The 22,057-nt window shown below is 32.7% G+C and overlaps 3 protein-coding genes across 3 annotated transcripts; 1 reads left to right on the top strand and 2 right to left on the bottom strand.

Moving 5' to 3' along the window:
• Nucleotides 1-707: 707 nt before the first annotated feature.
• On the top strand, nt 708-7,537 carry LOC124944661 (pyruvate kinase 1, cytosolic-like). Its single transcript, XM_047484974.1, has 16 exons — nt 708-862; nt 1,111-1,207; nt 1,776-1,873; nt 2,178-2,333; nt 2,920-2,997; nt 3,219-3,350; nt 3,514-3,594; nt 3,701-3,772; nt 4,694-4,783; nt 4,990-5,134; nt 6,553-6,641; nt 6,722-6,817; nt 6,893-6,960; nt 7,038-7,137; nt 7,223-7,282; nt 7,365-7,537. The coding sequence occupies exons 1-16, from the start codon at nt 794-796 to the stop codon at nt 7,527-7,529; spliced, it is 1,596 nt and encodes a 531-aa protein (XP_047340930.1). The 5' UTR covers nt 708-793; the 3' UTR covers nt 7,530-7,537.
• Nucleotides 7,538-7,859: 322 nt separating this feature from the next.
• Nucleotides 7,860-15,355, bottom strand: LOC124944662 (mRNA cap guanine-N7 methyltransferase 2). The gene is made up of 11 exons (XM_047484975.1): nt 15,186-15,355; nt 15,030-15,108; nt 14,850-14,944; nt 14,590-14,661; nt 14,409-14,518; nt 13,699-13,815; nt 13,514-13,606; nt 13,345-13,413; nt 13,180-13,268; nt 12,986-13,083; nt 7,860-8,238 (listed from the first exon to the last, which is right to left on the bottom strand). The coding sequence occupies exons 1-11, from the start codon at nt 15,285-15,287 to the stop codon at nt 8,077-8,079; spliced, it is 1,086 nt and encodes a 361-aa protein (XP_047340931.1). The 5' UTR covers nt 15,288-15,355; the 3' UTR covers nt 7,860-8,076.
• A 984-nt stretch (nt 15,356-16,339) lies between these two features.
• On the bottom strand, nt 16,340-21,818 carry LOC124946074 (3-phosphoinositide-dependent protein kinase 2-like). The gene is made up of 12 exons (XM_047486634.1): nt 21,593-21,818; nt 21,303-21,473; nt 20,067-20,247; nt 19,852-19,904; nt 19,170-19,271; nt 18,990-19,098; nt 18,819-18,897; nt 18,444-18,609; nt 17,837-17,971; nt 17,574-17,734; nt 17,016-17,238; nt 16,340-16,699 (listed from the first exon to the last, which is right to left on the bottom strand). The coding sequence occupies exons 2-12, from the start codon at nt 21,465-21,467 to the stop codon at nt 16,616-16,618; spliced, it is 1,458 nt and encodes a 485-aa protein (XP_047342590.1). The 5' UTR covers nt 21,468-21,473; nt 21,593-21,818; the 3' UTR covers nt 16,340-16,615.
• Nucleotides 21,819-22,057: the final 239 nt, after the last annotated feature.

The following is a 22,057-nucleotide window of genomic DNA, read 5'->3' as shown; positions in this document are numbered from 1 at the left end:
CTAGTGGGGTTATATTAGTTTTTTTTTTATATAAAATTTTTCAATTTAAAAAGTAATATTTTATCAGGAATATTATTATAATTACACTTTTTTTTAAACATCATGTATATTATAAATGAAAAAAAAAAACTTTAACCAACGACAAAACATAACAACCAAATTAAAATTTTTTAAAAAATAGATTAAACAAAAAATGTAATCAGAGAACTATCAAACTCGTAAATTCTCGAAAAAATGATTAACTACTCGACAGACTTTCCTAAACTAATTTCAGACAATGTCATAATAGTAATATTATGAATACGCATCAAACAACTACGATCATTGAAAGTTCGACGATTTTATCTCAAACCAGATAATTGCCAAAAATATATTTGAGATGATAACCAAAATATTTAGGTCTTCGCAGCATATTTTAAATTGTATGAAAAGTATTTTTTACATAAAAAAATAAATGAATTTTTATTAAATTTATAGATGATGATACATACAATTTTATAAAAAAAAAAAAAATCTTATTTTGATAAAAAAAATGTATAACAAACAAGTTTTAAAATAAGTATCTTTAATATAGAAAGATGAGTAAAAAGAGAAATTGTCATCTTCAACTATGGACACGCCACCTGTCATACTCTCTGAACATGGTTCGAACTGTATTTATTAGCTCGACCAACCGTTCTCTCTCTCTCCTCTCTCTCTCTCTCTCTAAATCGCTCTTTCTTCTAGCTCGATCGAACAAGTATTGATTATTCTCTCCTCCATCTCCAAAATCAATTGAGACTGTCAATCGGAAATGCATTCTAATCATCTACTTCTCGAAGAACCTATTAGGATGGCTTCAATTCTCGAGCCACCAAAGCCTGTAATGTTTGTTTGTTCGTTCAATTTTCTGTGTTAGCAGTAAGCAGTAATCGCATGCATTACTTACGTCAATTCGAATTTTGCGGTTTCCACAGTTTAGTGTTTTAGTTTGTGTGTTAATATACATTTCCTAATCACTTCAAAACACTTTTTGGATTTTTTTATCATGACATGTTTGTTCACGGATGATTTGGAAGGGGGTGATATTTATATCTTAGATTCTGAACTTTGTGATATTAATTTATGCAGAGTGTCTTTCCGGCACTGACGAAAATAGTTGGGACTCTTGGACATAAATCACGATCTGTTGATATCATAACTAGTTGCTTGCAGGCTGGAATGTCTGGTATAATCATAGACTTTGCTTTGTTTGTTTCATGATTGTTTTACATAATTGAATTACAGTTGCTAATTCTGAATTCTGATATGAAGTTCTTGATGCTAAACATTTATGTGTTTTTGATCCTCTAAGTATGTCAGTCTTGAACTGATCTGAATGTTTCCAAATTAAGTTATAGATATAATTTTCTGAAAAAAGGACCTGCAGAGATAGTGGAACAAGGTAATGCGTGAATTTTGGATATATTCGAGTTTATATATCACAAGGAATCATAGCAAGGCATGTATTCCTTTTCCCAATTTTGATTCAACAATTTGTCTTTACTTTTGCTTTCAACTTTGGAGTTGTATACTTGTATCTCATTAGCTTAGTTAGAAGCAATTTTAGAATTAGGTTGATGTTAATGAGAGCTTTTTTAGAATAGTTGTTTAATATATGGGTAAAATTCTGAAGTAGGAGCTGAGCATAAACAATGATCTTGCTTTCAATTATGATTGTAGTAGCATTTTAAATGATTTTTCTTTGTCTATATGTTCTCTAAATCCTAAAGTTTCCTTAATATCTTCGTCCACAGTTGCTCGATTTGATTTTTCATGGGGTGATAATGAATTTCACCAGGAGACATTAGAATATCTGAGGACAGCTGTCAAGCGATCAAAAAAGCTCTGTGCTGTATGTTCTTTTTCCTTCTAATGCCAATGCATTCTATAGTATTCTGCATTTCTAACAGTTTTATCAATGAATTCAGTGTTGTTTGATGTATACTTTGGTATGTTCCCAAATTTGTAATGAGAAGTTAGAAACGGACAAAACATCCCCTAAACTTTGTCCAGAGATACAAATAAGGCCTTGAACTTTAAAAAGGCACGGAATATCCAAATCTTTATTAAAATGGTACAAGTAGCCCCATTGATAAATGGTTATCCTTGTATTCATGAATCATGAACAATGTCAAAACTATTTCTCTGCTTTTCAGGTTATGTTAGATACAGTGGGTCCAGAGTTGCAAGTTGTCAACAAAACTGAACAGCCCATATCCCTTCAGGAAGATTCATTGGTTGTACTAACACCTGATCAAGAGAAAGTGGCCACTTCTAATCTACTTCCCATCAATTTCAGTGGATTGTCAAAGGTAATTTTTTCAGTTTGTAAATCATTTACCAGAAAGCCTCTAATTTAAAATTTTGTAATACTTACCACATACATAATATTCTCATTTTCATCCACTAATTTGTTCAACATACTACATTTATTTCAACTAAGATGTAGTTAGGATATTGTGGTTACTTTTCTTTTAATTTCACAAAGGTTTATGACTTTTCTTCTATGATTTTAAGAATATTCAATAGGTGAAGGAGTTTCTTCCACTATAGAGTTTTTTCCACTTCTATACATTATGTATATATATGATGAACATCTGATTGTTACTTAATGTGGTCAGATATATGGTGAACTATATAACTTGTTAAAACAACATGAAATGGTCAGCTACATCTTTTAATGGAGCAGTGGTCATGGAATGTGTTCATCATGCAGTTGGTATTGAACTATTGATTGGAGTTTTCCTTACTGTTCATTTACGTTTTTGTTTTTGTTTCATTTTGACCTGGTGCATATTAATTCACATTGAACTATATATAAATATGTCGTTGATAATTATTAGTTCACATTAGCTTTTCTGGTATCCTTAAACATATTTCACAAACTGGTCTTTGCAGGCTGTGAAGATGGGAGATACTATTTTTATTGGACAATACTTATTTACTGGAAATGAGACAACTTCTGTCTGGCTCGAGGTAAGATGAAATAGGGTGAACAATGCAGTTACATTTAATTGGAAATGTACGTTCTTATCCTTTCAAGATCCGAGATCTTTTTTCCTTGCTGGACACTTATTTGCTTCTTTCAAAAAGATCAAACTAAAAAGAAAAACAAACAATGACTCAAGAGTAAGATTTCAAGCTTTGTATCTACTCTGTATCACAGAAAGTTGATGTTAAAATAATAATATATGCAGGTAACGGAAATTGATGGTGAAGATGTGGTCTGCCTGATAAAGAATTCTGCTACCTTGTCTGGTCTACTGTATACTTTACACGTGTCCCAAATTCGCATAGAACTTCCCACTTTAACTAGCAAGGATAAGGAGGTTTGTTTGTAGTATAGAATGCAACATGAAGATCTCATTTTAAGACATATACACCAAACAATGCATACTTTGTTGTACCTCTGGAAATATTTTTATTTAATCTTAGCAGGCATGTCCTTATTATGCAAATTCTATTAACCTCTGATTTGTTATGCCAATTCAGATTATCAGCACTTGGGGTGTTAAAAACCGTATTGACTTTTTGTCACTGTCTTATACTCGCCGTGCTGAGGATATTCACCAAGTAAGGAATGTTCCTTTTGTATTCCTTCTGTTCTAATTTTGTTAATAACTTCTACATTGTGAATGTATTACTAATCAATAAATTGAATTTCATGTGTCTCAAGCAGGCACGAAAGTTTCTTTCCCAATTTAGCGAACTGAGTCAGACTCAAATTTTTGCAAAGATTGAGAATACAGAGGTATGATAGATGAGGTGCGAGATTCAAAGTAAACATTTCCTAACACTATATGATCAATATTTCCAATGCTCCCTCCCACAAAGAGAAGAAAAATATAAAGATAATTGGAAGGATGCTTCTAGGTAGTCATTACTAAGAAAATAATGTGCTTTTATTGTGTGGAGAATAATAGGACAATAGCTAACATTTCTATTCACTATTTGATTGTTGTTAAGGGCTTGATTATATTCATTAGTAAAACATAACAGAGAACCATCAAGCTACAATGAATTGTGTTTGTATTATTAGAAGTTTTTCGATACAACTCTATTAATACAAACTTCAATATTTCAAAAATAATTAAATCTTGTAGGTATTTTTATGGTAATGAATTTAATGGAAAATATGTATAGTTAAGAATAAATTATAATCTGACTAGAGTGCTTGGAATTTATAAAACTTGAGCTCAAATAACAAAAATAAAATCAAATAAAACTATATTTGTTAATTGTTATGTCTCAATTGGATAATAGACCTTAATGGAACTCTTGAGTTTAATTGAAGACAATGACATATTGATGTGATGACAATAAACTTGAATGAAATTTGATCTCAACGTGGAGTTGTTTTTACCTAATCAAATAAAACTCTTTTGGATATGGTTAATACACTTTGTAGAGAAAAAGGTTAATAGACCTTAATTAAAATCCTATCTTCATTTGACTGCAAGGGCATATTAATGTAATTGCTAGTTTACTTTCCTTTTCTATATATATATCAGATGCTTAATTTTATTAGTTTATTTATTCCCCCAAACCTTATTTGAAATCTAGAGACCATGTGAACGTCTATTGTCCTCCTTATCTCCATTCCATGAATGCAAATGTAATGAAATCAGCTTAAAATTCCAACTTAATGCTTTAAGAGTCTCTTTTACTTCAGGGTTTGACTCATTTTGATGAGATCCTACAAGTGGCAGATGGTATTATACTCTCTCGTGGAAATCTAGGCATTGATCTTCCACCAGAAAAGGTTAGCTTTCATGATTACATGTTCTTTGGGTTATATCAGATAAGTTTAGTTTTTGCAATTGACATAAAGTTGGTTATGCAATTACATTTGTCCTTGTATTTGTTATAATCTGAATACCCCTATGTAACTGCCACTAATCTGGAGAAAAACAGCATTACCATTGTACTGCATTATTGTCTGATTGTAGAAAAATGTATAATGTTCAGGGTTTCTTATTTCAAAAGACGGCAGTTTACAAGTGTAACATGGCTGGGAAACCAGTAGTGGTGACACGTGTTGTGGACAGCATGGCCGACAACTTAAGACCAACTAGAGCAGAAGCAACTGATGTCGCCAATGCTGTATTGGATGGTAATTATCTCTCTTTGAGATTTAGAATATTTTAAGATTCTGATTTATGAGTAGTTGCTATTTGTTTTGTTTTGTTTTTTTCTAAACCAAAGAACTATATTAAATATGAAAGAAAGGATTACAAAGACAACATAGAAACACAAACAAAGTGAAAAACAACAGCTAGATCTGAAAACACAAAGAACACAGACCAACATAGCAGACACAAACAAGAACATAAACATGTAACAAGACGACACAAGATGGAGACATAATTGAAACGGATGGGATTACTATGATCTCATTGGACTATAATCTCTATGTTAATGAAAAGTTGACATTTCTTAAAAAAAAAAAAAACTAGCACACACCAAACATAAAGAAAAAAAATCATGAAAGAATTGATAATATAGAACAGTAGGGGTCATTAGGTTTAGAACACACTGGAAGCAACAACTTGGGAGTCTCATACTGAATTTCCACAACATAGGAGGATCCGTCAAGGCTTTGGAGATGAATATCAGTCAGAAATTGTTAAATTTATTATTCTACAAAATGTATATAATTATATTAACAAACAAAAAAGAGAGCAGTTTTTTAGGTTAAGCTTTGATTTTTATTTCAAGCATGTGGGATGTGGCTGTTTTGATTTACACTTGTATGCTTGAAATCGAAATTTGTGCAACTTCAATTTATATAAACTTTTTTAACAACAATATTTATATAAAGTATACTTAAAAGATAAATGTTTAGTCATCATAAATATGAGTTAAAATGATACATAGTTTATGTGGTGGTTGAAACAGAAGGTAATAGTAGTTGTAATGGTAAAAGGAAAAGTGCAAAAAGGTAAGGTGTCAAAATTTTGTATCTTTTCCATCTCGAATGATTGACCTAGGTTTTGATTAGTGGTTTTCTTTCTCTTGTGGCACTAGTTGTATACATATGAGGTTTCAATCTTGTGGATTTGTGTGAAGATGATTAGCATATAGAGGACGTCAATAAGCAAAGTTGGCTTGACTTTCTTAGCCTGCTTCGTTCTTTTGCTGTTCCTTTTACTATGAATCGCAGAAATTCTGCGATGTGTATGTTTTATTTTCAATCGATTTTGAATAAAGAATTGAAAAATGATACTAATGTATCTTAGTGTTCCGGTTTGCCCACCCCATGTAAGAAAACAAAAACTAAATTCTCCAAACCAGTTAGAACTGCATTGAGGCTGATTGTAATTGCCATTCATCCCTAATTGGAAAGAAAGGGTATTCAAGTTCCATATCTTAAACCAAATAGGTCATTTAACACATTTGATGATATAATATTACCTTTGTTTAATTCCTTAATAGTTTTTTTTGCTCATAGTATACATTATTCCTCAATTACAAAGTGAGATTCAAGTCACTATAGTATGCCTTGTTTGTTCCCCCTTTCCAAATTCCCAGGTTGCGACGCAATTATACTTGGAGCAGAGACTGTACGAGGATTATACCCGGTAGAGACCATTTCAACTGTTGGAAAAATTTGTGGGGAGGTACGATATTCTTTATTATCTCTATCTCATAAAACAAAGATTTTTTTAAGAGTCACGAGTAGTTTAAATTGAATATTCAGGCAGAGAAGGTTTTCAACCAAGATCTTTACTTTAAGAAGACTGTCAAATATGTTGGAGAGCCAATGAGTCATCTAGAATCCATTGCTTCAACAGCGGTATTATTTATTCTTTGGATTTGTGACGAAAAGTCTCGGGTTCATTATTTTACCTTTTATTGACATCATATATAGGTACGTGCAGCAATCAAAGTTAAGGCATCTGTGATAATTTGTTTCACTTCATCAGGAAGATCTGCAAGGTTAATAATTAATACCCTTGAATAATTCCATGCTACAAATTGCAGTTTGACAAGAATGGTATTGTATGATTCTACAGATTAATAGCAAAATACAGGCCAATCATGCCTGTGCTATCTGTTGTAATACCTCGACTACAGTCAAATCAACTTCAATGGACATTCACTGGTGCTTCCGAGGTAATAATAATTTATTCACGAGACCTGTTTTGTTTTTTATTTTTGTGTCATTTATCATTACCATCTATACGTTTGTAATGAACAGGCTAGGCAATCGCTGATAGTGAGAGGTGTTTTCCCGTTTCTGGCTGATCCACGACATGCTGTAAGTAGTCATTAGTCTTTTGTTTATTTTGGTTGAGCATAAATAAATAATGATGTATGGCACACTTTGCAATTGCATGCAGGCTGAGACAAGTGAATCGAAAAAGAGTAGTTCAAATGAGTCAATAATAAAGGTTGCTCTCGATCATGGAAAGGCATTGGGACTTATAAAATCACATGACAGGGTTGTTGTTTGTCAAAAAGTTGGAGACGCATCTCTCGTCAAGATCATCGAATTAGAAAACTAGTTGTTGTACTATTATAGCATCTTAATGTTATTTTCGTAAACCAGTTTACATTCTAAGAATATGCTAAATCACATGTCCAGACAGTCATAAATCTTAAAAACGTCAGTTTTGTCGCAAAAGAAGACTCGTTTAGCTCAGGGCATTCATTTTCAAGTAAAAAGAAACATCACATATATTTCTCTACTATCCTTTCCTTGTACAAAATCTAAGTGGTTTCCATCATGCTTTGAAATTCTCAATAATTCTCAAATGCATTATTTGGAACACAGAGTGATAGAGACAGTAAGAACCATGAGGCAGCAAATATGAAATGAAATGAATGAATAATAGTGAAAGAATGAAGAAATATGACGATGCTGCTTATTAATCAACATATTTTGTTTCTATATAATTTCAGTTGGCTACTGTAAAAGGTTTTGTCATAAGCATTGGTATATGACAAGAAAAAGGGAAAACACAACATTTACACAAATAAAAAGAAGACGAAGAAAGAAGTGTCACATAGGTTCTGAAAAACACAAATAAAAAGAAGACGAAGAAAGAAGTGTCACATAGGTTCTGAAAAACGTAACTGAGCAGGTCCCGGGCCCAAAATACCTTTCTGCTCAGAGATCTTTCCGAGGCCAATCGATGCTGATGATGACGATGCCTGTGTTTGTGTATTTTTCTCTTCAATCCAGAGTGCACCTTGCATTTCTCTCTGTAATGTCTGCACAACCAACAAACATGTCTCAAATCAAATACAAACCTTTTTGCTAGCAAATGGATCAGGTCAATCCGCATTCTCCAACCCTTATTTAATCTAAATTCAAGTTTCATTAATATGGGTCAGGTATAAGTTGAGTCGGGTATGAATTGAGTAACCTAAATTAAATTTTGTTTTTGTTGACTAACACGTGTTTTATCCGTTTATCACGTTTTTATCACGAATCTGAAAGAGAACAAAGAATAAAATAATTGTAATCAATACATAAATTGTTTTATTTTATTAGATCGAGATTAACATGACCTAATTACAAGGATGGGGCTTTATAATATAATAAATATTAAAAGATAAAAGAACCTAGAAAGAATCGAGTTTTGGGCCCAAATAAAGGATCGTGTAATAATCACTAATTGAGTTAAAATGAAAGTATAAAGTTTTAAAGAGTCTCTATTCATTATAAAATATAAATTTGATACAATTCAAAATAAAATCAAACATGGTTGACCTGCGTTTAATACGTTTTTTTTTTACTCATGTAACACATTTTGACATAGGGTTAACTAAATGCAGTTAAAATCTTGAGATCTTAAGTTGAATCTTAAAATCTTACTATTCTAAATAGACTAAGGAGTCTAATTTAAGTAAACTTTTAATCATATTAAAATCTTATGATTTTAAATTTATGATCTTAAGATTTTACGAGTTTATAAAATTATTTGATTTTATGATTGTATACAATTTTACATAAATAAGGTAAAATATTTACAAATTCAAAACATTATTATTTATTCAAATAAATGAACTCATCAAATTGATATTATAACTATTACTTCCTTTAAATTAAGTTTATATAAGGAGTAATAATAATAATATATAATTAATTTTGTACAGGAATGGGGAAGTGGTGGTCCAGTCATCCTACGGTAGAGGGGAGACCATCTTTTATCCTTTTTCAAAAACTCAAAAATCTCAAAACATTTATAAGAGAATGGAGGAAAACCAATTTGGTTCCCTCCATTCAAACATTTCTGACGTTTGTCACGAAATTGAGTGTTTCGACAGATTAGAGGAAGAACGTGCTCTCACAGACATTGAGGCATCCAATAGATTCACACTAATGGAGCGACTCGATTTTCTTCGATTTTCTTTACAAGTGGGAGGAGGATAATGTTAGGCAGAGATCTCGTTGTCTGTGGCTCAAGGAGGGGGATTTAAATAGCCGATTTTTCCATAACTTTGCAAATTCTCGTAGAAAATACAACCAGTTCTCTATTTTCAAGGCTAACAGGGTCGAGACTTCCGATCTGTCAATCATTAAAGACTCCATTCTCTCTTTCTACGAAGTTCTCCTTATTTAACGGGCTAGCAAGAGACCTAATCTCGGGGATTGTGTTTAATCAGATTTGTAATGATCAAAGGGTTTTCATTGAGTGGGAGTTCACGATCGATGAGATCTGGGAAGCCATTTCTGACTGCGATGGGGATAAAACCCCTGGCCCCGACGAATATACTATTGCATTCATCAAAAAAAATTGGGAGATCATTAAAGACGATTACTTAAGATCGTTCAAGCATTTTCACGAGACGGCCTCTTTTGAAAAAAGTTGGAACTCTAGTTTCATTGTTCTTATTAGAAAGATTCATGGAGCGAGAGAACTCAAACACTTCAGGCCTATTAGCTTCTAGTTTCTACAAGATTCTGGCTAAACTCATTGCAAATAGGCTCAAAGTCCTTCTGCCGAACCTTATCTCCCACAATCAGATGGCTTTTGTTCAAGGAAGACAAATCTCTGATGCCTCACTCATCGCTAACGAGTGCATTGACTCCGTCATTCAAAAAAAAAAAGGGGTTGCCAAAGCAAATTAGACATCGAGAAAGTTTTCGATCAAGTCAACTGGGACTTCCTACTTTTCATCCTCGAAAAGATGGGCTTCGGGGAAAAGTGGAGAAAGTGGATCAAAAGATGCATCTCTGAACCCAAGTTCTCTATCATTATTAACGGGGAAGTTTGCGGGTTTTTTAAGAGCTTGAGGGGTTTTAGACAGGGGATCCTTTTCGCCCTTTTTGTTTACTATCGTCATGGAAGGATTATCTAAGTTTTTCGAGAGAGCAGCCACCGCAAGCTCTTCACAGGAATAAATTTGGGAACATCGAGACGGGCTAACTTCATCACTCATCTTCTTTTTGCAGATGATACACTTTGTCATGTTCTTAGGAAGATCCTCATCATCTTTAAGGCGTGTTCGGGACTCAAGATTAATAGAGACAAGTCAAAGCTTTTTTCATTGGTGACATCCCAAACACATTTGGTCAGGTGGGACATTACAAAACTCAAGCATCTCTGAAGGTGGTCTTGAAATCAAAGACATCTCTCTTTTTAACATTTATCTCCTTTGCATGTGGTGGTGGAGGTTTAAAAATGAGAACGACAGTCTTTGGAAGAATGTTATCATTGACAAGTATGGTCTTCGTGATAATGAATGGATGCCTCTTTCAGGGAGATCTCACAAGAGTAGTAGCATATGGGGGCACATTACAAGGACGTGGAAGACACTTTACCCTTTCCTCTCCTTCTCAATGGGAAACGGAAAGAAAATTAATTTCTGGAACGACACGTGGCATCCTAGGGGGAAATTGGTTGAATCATTTCGAGACTTATACGAGATCTCTAATAAAAAGAAAGCAAGAGTGGCTGACTTCTATAGACTTACTTTTGGCCTCACTGAATGGAGAATCACATCGCATCGCCGCCTTTCGCTCGCTGAAAATGACATGCTTGCCAGTTTAGTGGAGACCCTTATGCAAGTTACAATTCAACCGGAGTCTGATTATAGTTTTACTCTGATTGGCTCTCCAGATTTTAAGACTAGTGTTATTTACCATGCAACCATTCAAGGGGTGCCAAATCGGTTCCCTTGGAAGGAAGTGTGAAAATCCAAAATCCTTTCTAGGATTTCATTTTTTGTGTAGGAGGCAATTCATGGGAGAGTTTTAACTACCGTCAAACTTAAAAAAAAAGGGATGCAATTGTCCAGTAGGTGTTGTCTCGGTAAGAAGAACGAGGAAACTATCGATCACATTCTCCTCCATTGCGACCTTGCCAGAGACATGTGGGCCCTTCTGCAAAACATTCTCAACTTTCAATGGGAGGTGCCGCTTACCGTCGCTGACTTCTGAGAAAAATGGATAAGGTGGGGAACAAACAATAACATCAGTGATGATTGGAAACTTATATCCCTCATAATGTGGTGGACAATTTGGAAAGAAAGAAATAGAAGAACATTTTAAGAAAAAAAATTTGAGCTGAAAGAATCAAAGGCTTTATGCTCCACGCGTTTGCTTCTATTCGTAAAAGGAGATTTTGTACGGGTTGGAAATTTTTTGAACTTATTGGCATTTTTCCTTTTTCTTCTCCTGTTTTTTTGTTTGTGTTTCTCTTCTCCCTCTCATTTGTAATTCACTAAACGCATCTTGCGTTTTACTTTCAATAAAAAGTTAACCTTTTTCAAAAAATATAATAATAATAATATATAATTAATATTATTTAAAAGTAAACTCTTACCCTCTGGAGTCAATTCTACATTTTAGGTGTTTACAAATAACCAACTATTTTAAGTAAACTTTTGATTTGCAATGTCTTAGGTTAACCTCTTTAATAGGTTTTGAACTAATTAACACATTTTTTTTTTTTTTACCGATTAACACATTTTCGATCCGATTAACACGTTTTTTAGTACAGGTAGAAAATAAATTATAAATAAAATATTAAAATAAATTAATAGTTAAAGTATAAAATCTTGAAAAAATCACATTTATTTTTTAAATTATATTCACATTATTATACTATTAGTATAAATAAGTTTATTTTATTTTAAATTTTATTTTAATTTAACTAATGTTATTAATTTTTATATAATGTGATTAATAATATTTTATAAATTATAAAATAATTTAAGTAAGTTAAAAGTATTATTTAAAACAAATTAGGATTAATTACTTCTACAAACAGGGTGTTAGATTAGGATATGTCTTAATTCTATAAATAAGGAGGATCATAGTCTTTGATGACATTATTCTTTTATGAATACAACTCTTAAATTTCCCCTTTGGGAGCTTATCAATGGTTATATTTATGTAATCATCTTAACTAGTATTGATTAGGATTGTGTCTTAGTTCTAAAATTAGGTTTGAGTTTTTTGTTTTTGAGAAGGCTGGGTTTCAATTTTCCTTTGGAGTGCGACTAACCGGCGGGTTAAGCACATAGCTCGCAAATCTACTCAACCAATTTAACTAGACGAGCGGAACTTATCATCTGATGATCTCAAACTCAGGACCTCAGAGAGACTGGGGACCTGTGGTATCCACCTCTTTTTACCGCTAGGCTATAAGAGGAGATGGGGTGGTTTAGGGTTTAAATAGTCTTTCTTCCCCCTTTTAGGGAGCCTATCATCAATGTGATATGAATTAGAGATTAAGATTTCCAAATGCTATTATCATGCAATGAGTTAATTAGAACTACTTTTCACAAATATGTTTCATAGGCATCATCAATCAAGCAAGAGAGATCAACTTTAAAACTAGAACAGCTAAAACACATCAATAGTCACTTCAGATGATATAAGCAAGGCAATGTCAAATCTGATTCTAAATTCATTTTATGTTTCATCTTAGCAGAGATTTGTTTGGAATAGTAATTCTAAGCATGGTGAACAACACATTGTATACGGACTTCAATTCTAATGACTTGCCTCATCAATAGTGTGGATCTCATCTTGCTGCACTGGTGTCATGAGTGGTGGAGCAACATCTGGGTCAGATTTTTGAAATATGAATGTAGTGTATAAACCTGAATCAAAATCACAATCTCATAAAGGTCAGAGATCGAAATGTTACAGAAGAAAGATGCACAAAACAGAAATCAATCATATAATAGTTCCATTACCTAACACATCATATGTTTTTGGAATAAGTTTTCCCCTGGAATCAAAAAGACTCGGACAAGTATCAAGCAGCATACCTGCAAATTTTGCTCTTTGGAGCAAAGTACACAATTGAGGTAACTAACTAATCGAGGTGGATGAAAAACTACCATAACAATCCCAGTTACCTATTATCATCATAGAAATCATTCAGATTTTGAATCTCAATATAGTCCAAGCCAACTTCTCTTCCTAATCTGAGAGACGTCAAAATTATAGTTGTAAAATTATACAAGCAACTGTGAAATCCCAAATACTAATTACAAATACTAAACTAGAAGAAGAAAGGAATTTGACCTGAGTAAGCTTGCGAAATGAACCAGATAATGGGTCTCAGCAGCACTTTCATTAGCAAATCTTATCTGATATTTCTTTCCGAAAAATGGGAACCTGAACAAGTAACACATTTTTGAGGAGGAAATGTAAGTTTCTCATACATATACAGGAAAGACAAGGAATATTAAACTCTCAAAAGCACATACTTCTCTTCCTCCACTTCAAATGTGATTGTGTAATTTTCAGATCTAATAGGAACTATGTTGGGCTTCATGCTGCCACTCCTATTATGATAAGCTTCAATGTTCTTCTGGTATTTTGCCCTAAAGTATCAAAATGATAGTCACCTCTCAGAAGTGTGAGAAAAAACAATAACAATACAGAAGAATAGGTTCCTACTGAAATAACTGAAGTCAAACATAAAAAAAAAAAAAGAGTGTGTTTATTGTTTAATAACCTAATCAGGATCAGAATTCTTTATGCACTGGATAAATAATGCATTAAACAAGCTATGACAACTCTCGTGATGAAGCTGAGTTTGTACACATTTTCTACCCACAGTGGGTGATTAATAGATTACTGATGCTATGAGCATACATACCATGGTAAAGTTGATAAACCATCATTTGAAACACTTTTGGTTTTGTTTCTGTTTCTGGAAATGTTTACAGATATAAAAATGGTTGGAAAGGAAATTGATTCAGAGAGAAAGAATTTAAAACAAAAGTGTTTCCAAATGAGGCAGATCCTAATGAGCATTTTCACTGTGGGTAAACTTGGTATGTAAATAGCTTTTCATTCAATACAGCCAAACTAGAAAGATAACAATCAAATGTTCCCAAAATTTGCAACAAAAATGTTAACCCAAGATCAAGTGGATATGAAAACGACACACATCCTTTTTATCATTCCATACCATATGGTGGACGAGTCAGGACAGATGCCAATGAAATAACCCCCTGGTTTTAACAAAGATGCTACATTTTGCATTAGCTTTCTCCCTTTCTCTTCAGTTTGAAAACATAACTGCAAGAAAGATAACAGGTATAGTGTATTTTCTTAAGAGAAATAATAAGAAGTGGAGAATAGATGAGTACCTGCAAGTGCTGCATGCAACAAACAATATCAGCAACATTGCTCCTACCTTGCAGCAATGGTCCTATATCCTCCTGACAAGAATAATACATAGAATTCAATTAAAGGAACACCATATTAATGAAATTAAACAAGTTCAGGGTCCCATGTGTAGCAATAAAAAGGAAGTATTGCAGGGTAGAAAAAGAAGTGGAAGATCAAATAAAGAGAACAAGTTGAGCATATAGAAAGAAGTAAGAAAAGAAAGAAAGAAATGGGTTACAATGCAAGGGTCAAGTTCAAGGAATTCGGAAGTGTAAGTCTTCCTTCGACTTTCCCATGCTTCACGAACTTGACTTATTCCAGATGAAGTAACATCTGCCAATTCAGAACGTAATAATGAGAAGTGTGTGTTTGTGTGTGCGTGTGAGAGAGAGATATAGAGATAGAGATAGAGACGTACCAATGCCAATGTAGTGTCCAATTTGAGCTGCATCCCATTTGGCCTCGTCGGGCACCGTTCCGCAGAACAAATCACAGACCTTCAATGAAGACGACGAGTAGGAGTAGATTCAAACGAATATTGATCTAATTGAACAGATAAGAAGATGTTACTTACAGTAGCATAAGGAGAAGCAAAGATCCGAATAAGAGCTGTTCTTGAGAATTCAAAGATACGATGATGGATTCCTTCTGTCGTCGACCTGTAACTCGAACCCATTCTCGCCGCTTCCCTTCTTCTTCTTCCTCTTCTTCCCCCCAAACTCCCCCTTAAACCCTCGTTTTTTGTTTTTTGAATTCTGAAAAAAATATATTTATTTTTATGAATAACTTATAATTTAATTTTTTATTTTATAAATATTTAATATACCTTTTTTAATCTCAATTTCTTTACTTTTCAAAAAAATAATATTTAATTTATCACCAAATTATTAATTTAATCAGAATTATCGTGATATAATTTATTTTTTAACAATATTTTAATTTATTACCAAATTATAAAAAGTGCAAAATTAAACTTATTTTATATTTATTTTAATATTTTATGATACATTAACAAACAAAACAAAATTGTGAGCTAATATTTTTATTAATTGTATTTGATATAGAAATATAAGTTTATTAAGTTTTCTATTTTATTTAGTTCCCTTTATTCAATATTTTCTTTTGTATGAAAACCCTACTTAAAAAAATATTGGTCTATAGCTTAATTACATTGATTCATTTAAAATTTTAGTTGTAAACAAAAATTTTATTTTATTAAATAACTCATTCAATATTTTATTTTTTAATGTACAAAATTAGTTGATTTCTAATTTCACTTAAAACGTTCTAGATGGAATCAAAATGTGACCCATCTTCACTCCCAACTTAAACTTAAAACGTTATAGATTGAACCAAAATGTGACCTTCAATTTAATACGTTCCAAGTGTATAATCTCTTAAAAACTAATCTCGTCACTTTGAGCTACCAATCTAATATTTTCAACCTAACTTATTTAGTTGAATATACAGTATTGACATTTCCATGTCAAGTACATAAAATATTTTCAATTTGGCCAACTGTTAGTAATATGATCAAAGTATTGAAATTTATCTTGCAAATAATACCTTCTAACAAAAATGACCCTATGAGATAAGATTTTTATAGTAAAAAATTTAAATGATTCATGAATATGGCATATGACCCATCTGAAATATATTATTCACATTCTGCTAAAATTGAATATCAGAAGGAAAAAAAATAGAAAAATTAGTGAAAACTGAGAACTGACCATAAAAAAATAAAATAACATATTAGGATTCATATTTAGTTTCAGATACAAGAGCTGTAACTCTAATTACAACAACAGTGAAGATGAAAAATTGCAATTCCAAATCCTTTTTTATGTATGCCAACAAAAATCATGAATCTTGTATCATAGAAATTGCAACATGAATCAATAATTTCCTTTCAAATAATAAATTATGACAGCTTTTTTAGGACTGGTTTCTTCTACATAAAAAATGAATAATCATAAAACCTGATCACTATAACACATAGAGAATTCATCTATTTTGGGCAGCCTCAATTGCATTTTTCCATTCGAAAGCTCTCTGTTTTGCATCCTCAAATGCAAAAATCTTCTTCGGCTGTTTATATACAACAACAACAACGGTGTATTTCTTAGAAAAATCAATGCAATTGAATCGTTTAGTATAGATTAAGAGTTAGTATGTCGAATGGTATATCAGTGCGTTTTTGATAAAACTGAAAGTTAAGTGCTTTAAATATTTGTAAGATAAACCACTTGATATGTAAGTTTTATTTGATAAAATGTGAAACTATTGTCGAAAAATTACTTATCGAAAATTGTATCCTCTTATAATAATGATGCAAGTTAATTAATTTCGGGGTTAAAGTTGTCTTTTTGCGTGCTTATCATGATAGAAAGAGGCAAAAACTTACAGTGCAGATCTTGAAATGTGAAGGAGTCACAACTTGTATGCTAAGCTCATTGGAATTGTCAGACCAGAGAATATCCTTTTTCGCCACTAAATTTGAAGAATCCATATAGACTAACTTTGGCTTATTAGTAAGGATAAGTTGCACTTTCTTGTTCATTAGTTTCTGAATTTTCTTCACAGTTGAGAACATGAGAACCGATTCCCCGGGTTCCAAGAACTGTTGCCTATTAATTCAACAAAATAATAAATTAAGAAAACAATTTTATGTATAGCCCATCCACGAAATGAATGGATGATTGTACAATTTTGTTCACAAAGGGGAATGACTAAATCTCTTTCCTGTTGAAAGTATTTGATACATTACACAAAATCTAATAATGATACTATAACAAAAATTGGTGATATAGAAAGAAGGTGTTTTTCCAAAAAGAAACAAATTAATGTAAACTACTATTCAATCAACATCTGAATTTTACAGAAATATGATACAAGTAGTGATAGAAGAACATGAAGCTTTCAATCAAATAATAAAAAAATCTGAGGAAGGCAAAATACTTACCATTTTGAATCAAATGAGTCAATTGAAGCAAGGGGAGTTATATTACTGTACTCGGAAGGTGCTGCAGGGCTTTCATTTTCTTCAATGTGCAAGACCAAGCCATCGCCAACATGTGATGGATTCCAAGAACTTTGACCATCTTCACTGTCACTTGAAAGAGCCTAAAAAGAGAGATGCTTAGGAAATGTAAGGCATAAAACATAAAAGAAAATTCATAAATTCAGATTGGTTTAATGGAAAGAAGGTTAAGAAATGATGAATACTTGTTGATCTGTAGCTAGATTTGGAGGGGTTTGAGTCCTTATGTTCGTCCAGTCAATTCCACAAAAGAATGGGTGTTTCTTGAGAGAAACATAACCATCTTCGCCAGCACCTGGTCTTTTACTAGGATCCACATGCTACATCATGTTATATAGTTAATAGCGAAGTAGCAGGAATACAACTATAACTAACCATAATATGATCATAGATTACATTTCTATCATCATTACTTCTTTTTCGTGTTAATCAATGTCGTTTGAGCATAGCGACAAAAAACATATACCAGGAAAACAAAAGCAACAAAACAAGAAATCAACAAAGGCAACAAAAGTCATCAAAATCAACAAAAGGAGATGAATATGTAAGAAGAGATTAACATCTTAAAACCTAAACAAAATCAAATCCTAATCAACGAAATCAAATACCACTCTTGCAGTTATTTTGATTTTATTTAATATGTTTTAATGCTTTTCTGCACAAAAACTAATTAGAACCAGAAGTGATTTTATTTGGTTACGGGATCTTCCTTGATAGGGTTGAAGCAGAAAGATTAGAGGTTGGTATTACAAATGCTTTAACATAAATTAAAGTGGTAGCAATTCATCATACCAGCAACTGGTCTATGAGATCCCTCGCTTCAACTGAGAAGTAATCAGGGAATTTGATATCCCTTGCAGTAATTCTTTGAAATATAAGCCATTCGCTTGCAGCTTTAAAGGGTGAAGTTCCTGAAAGCATCTGGTACAAAGTGCACCCCAGTGCCCAAAGGTCATTTCTGTTATCAATATAAAAAAAAAATAAGTAAAACACTTTAACCATTATACAAAGGAATTATATTTTTAAAACAATGATAGGAATCATTGTGCTTAAATCACATTAGAGTTGCAAAAGGATTTGATCTAATATGTAAACTATCCTCATTGTTTTTTTGGGGTTATATACAAGAGTAGCAAAGTAGATATATCCAGGGGAAGACTCCCTCACCCAAAAGTTGCTGGAGAAGAATCCAAGAATTCAGGTGGTACATAATCAGCTGTCCCAACAAAGTTGCATTCCTCGTCATCTGGTATTGGAAAACAATGCATAAACATGCCAAGTGGAGTCATGTTCCATGGCATATGATTAATATTCATATATATGAATAAGCGCACTTACCGGAAGCAACATTTGGGAGGACAGTAATTTGACTATTTTTCATGGGCATCACACTACCAAAATCGGCTATCTTAATATGCCCATCAGTAGTCAATAGAAGGTTTTCTGGCTGTCAATAAAGAAACTGTCAGCATCTCAAATATACCAGATTGTGAAAAGAAAATCCAAGGAATTGATTACCTTAATATCTCTGTGTATCAATCCCATGCCATGTATGTATTCTAAAGCATCTACAATTTCTGCCGCATAGAAACGAGCTTCATCTTCTGATAAACATCTCTTCTGTGCAATTGGAAAATGATAAGCAGCACGATTAGTAGTTAATAAATGTGAGCACTATTTCCAACATGAGAAGTCAAATAGCATATCCTGAGATTCAGATGTCATGACATACTATACTCACTAATAGAATGTTGTATGTTAAGTAAAATTTATCGTGAAGTATTACAATATAAAAAACATGCACAATACTATTATGTTTTTAGGAGCTTAGTAGCTACATCCATTAGCAAATTGTCTATTTGTAATGATTTATAATAGGAGATCGTTTGATGATAGGGAGAGAGAGGTCAGTTGAAAAGCTCGTTCATCAACCTTCTTGCTTTCATTGACAAAGGATCCACGAAGACATGTTTGATCTCCACAAAAATATTAGGCAGTGATTTGTATTCTATTGGTTTGTTTTTTTTTCCTTTGAGTATTTCCCTTTCAGCGCTTTTCTTGAACTTTTTCTGCACTTTTTTTAGTCATTGCTGCATTTTGACGCATCATAGCGTCCTGATGAATGACTATTTAAAAAAAAAAAAAGATAACAAAAGCACAAGAAGGTACAGAAATTGTTTGACAACTGATATTTGCTCACCCTGATTATTTGATCAAAAAGTTCTCCACCTTCACAAGACTCGAGTGCCATGTCTTCATATATGACCATGAAAATGGAACAAAATCACAATATATGCAAAGATGTCCAAGTTAGAATTGGCCCATAAGCAAAGACTAAAAAAAGAAGAAATAGATCGTAGGGATCTATAAAAAGCTGCAGCAAAGAGATTGTTCTTGGAAACATCCACCACTTACACAGGCAGAAGGTATCTTGAAAAGTGAAAAATAGCCTTATAACCCCAGGATGATCCAACTGGTCTAACACAATTCGCTCCATCTTCACATATGCTATTTTCTTTTCTTTAGCAATGAACCTTTTGTCCATGACTTTTAATGCATACACCATTCCCGTGTCTTTTTTCTTAGCCCGCACAACCTGGTTAAAACATAGGCTAAACAAAATCAGTGAGTTTACTAAAAACTGACGTATCTAATGCAAGCTAAGTAAATATATGAACACCAAAAATAAGTGCAGTGACTAGGTATTTGCGCAAATTCCATGAGCAAATACATATAAAATTGGCTGAGATCTGAACAGTGTAAAACGATGCATACAAGCTAATTCTCCATAGAACAAAGATTTTTCTAGTCATAAATGTTTAGCACACATAAAATATCAAAGTAAAAGGGGGAAATTTAAGGGGCAAAAGTCTCTTGATAATCAACATTGTAGGACAGTGAGAACCCTTTTGTTACAACTCTAGCATTCAATCTCTCAATAGTACCATATGGCTTGTGTTTGACTTTGAAGACTTGTCTGCAACCGACGACTTTCTTTTTTGTTCCAATTACGTTAAAAAAAGGAGTTTGCACAGGATGGGACTATACTTTGATTTGATAAGAATATAACACACTTTTCTTTCTCAATGTCTTTTCATAAATTTTCATTCCTGTAAACATGATCGCACCCCGCGTTCATAATTCCATTAAATCCTTGTAATATAAAGACGACCCTTTTTCAAACCAAAAAAAAAAAGTAAGGACTCCGGAAAAGAACTAGAAAGAGCCTTTGGAATCAAAGATGAATTTGGGATGACAAAAATATGCTAAGATGCTTTATTCTCAAGAGGAAGCTCTCATGACTCCCACCGTTATGGCCCTTCATTTCAACTTAAGATGTTCTTAGTGAAAATCGAATCTGAAACATTTGGTTTCTTAGGCAATACTCTTTCCACTATAAAAGATATCCTAATAGCTTACATACTAACAATTAGTATAAATCTATTAGAATTCTAATTCTAAATTAAATCTCTTACACTAACAAAATCTAAAACATGATGATCTAAACTAATTACAATTATCCAAATTCTAAATGATTTCATCTTAAGATCACTTGTCATCCTTTAAAGCCCTAATATCATGAAAATCAAGTAGCAAATCAAATGAGAGCAAAAGGCGAATCTATATACAAAAAAAAGTGACAAATCCAACCTTAGAATAAGAACCGACGCCATAGATCTTGCCCAATTCGAAGTCATGGATGGTGAAATTCTCTTGTGGAGCTCTGAACACGACTCTATTAGGTTGCTGTTGCACGTTGCCGTCATCGGAAGAATTGGTCTGAAGCTTGAGCTTCTCATCAAAATCCTTCTCCATACTAGTTGATATTTATACTAGTCACTCATATATCCCAATAAGAACAGTATTCTATCGCTCTTCTAATCAAATTTGGAAGAATCCAACAATCCAAGGGAAGAGATATTGAGAAGAAGAATCAGAAACTTACACAGCCACACTGTTTTGAGCAGATGCACATATCTCCATGAATTCTGTATGCATTTGTGCAAGGAAATCAGCTTTAGTTCACAGCCCTAGATAGAATGGAAGACTAATCAATAAGGATTGAAAATCCGTCCGACGATTAACGAACCGATTGCGGTGGATTTCATGTCTTCTTTCTTCACCTTCTTCATCTTCTCTTTACTACTTTCCCTTCTCCATTAGCCAAAATCACTTTTAAGAATTTAATATTGATGTTTAGATTTTTTTACTTTTTTTTATTTAGGTTATTTAGATAAATCATTTAGAGCTTGTTCTTGTTTATTTAAATAAATTTGAATTTATTTAATAAATGTTGATGAAGAAATTTTTTAAAATTTGACCAACTTTGTATTTTTTCTAAAAGAAGTACCATGTTAGGTTAGTTTGTTCGGAGTAAAGATCACAAATTATCGTGTACCATTTAA

Source organism: Impatiens glandulifera, chromosome 7 (genome assembly GCF_907164915.1).
Source record: "Impatiens glandulifera chromosome 7, dImpGla2.1, whole genome shotgun sequence".
Lineage (NCBI taxonomy): Eukaryota > Viridiplantae > Streptophyta > Magnoliopsida > Ericales > Balsaminaceae > Impatiens > Impatiens glandulifera.
Note: the sequence above shows the minus strand (reverse complement) of the source record. Positions and strands in the feature narration are given on the sequence as shown.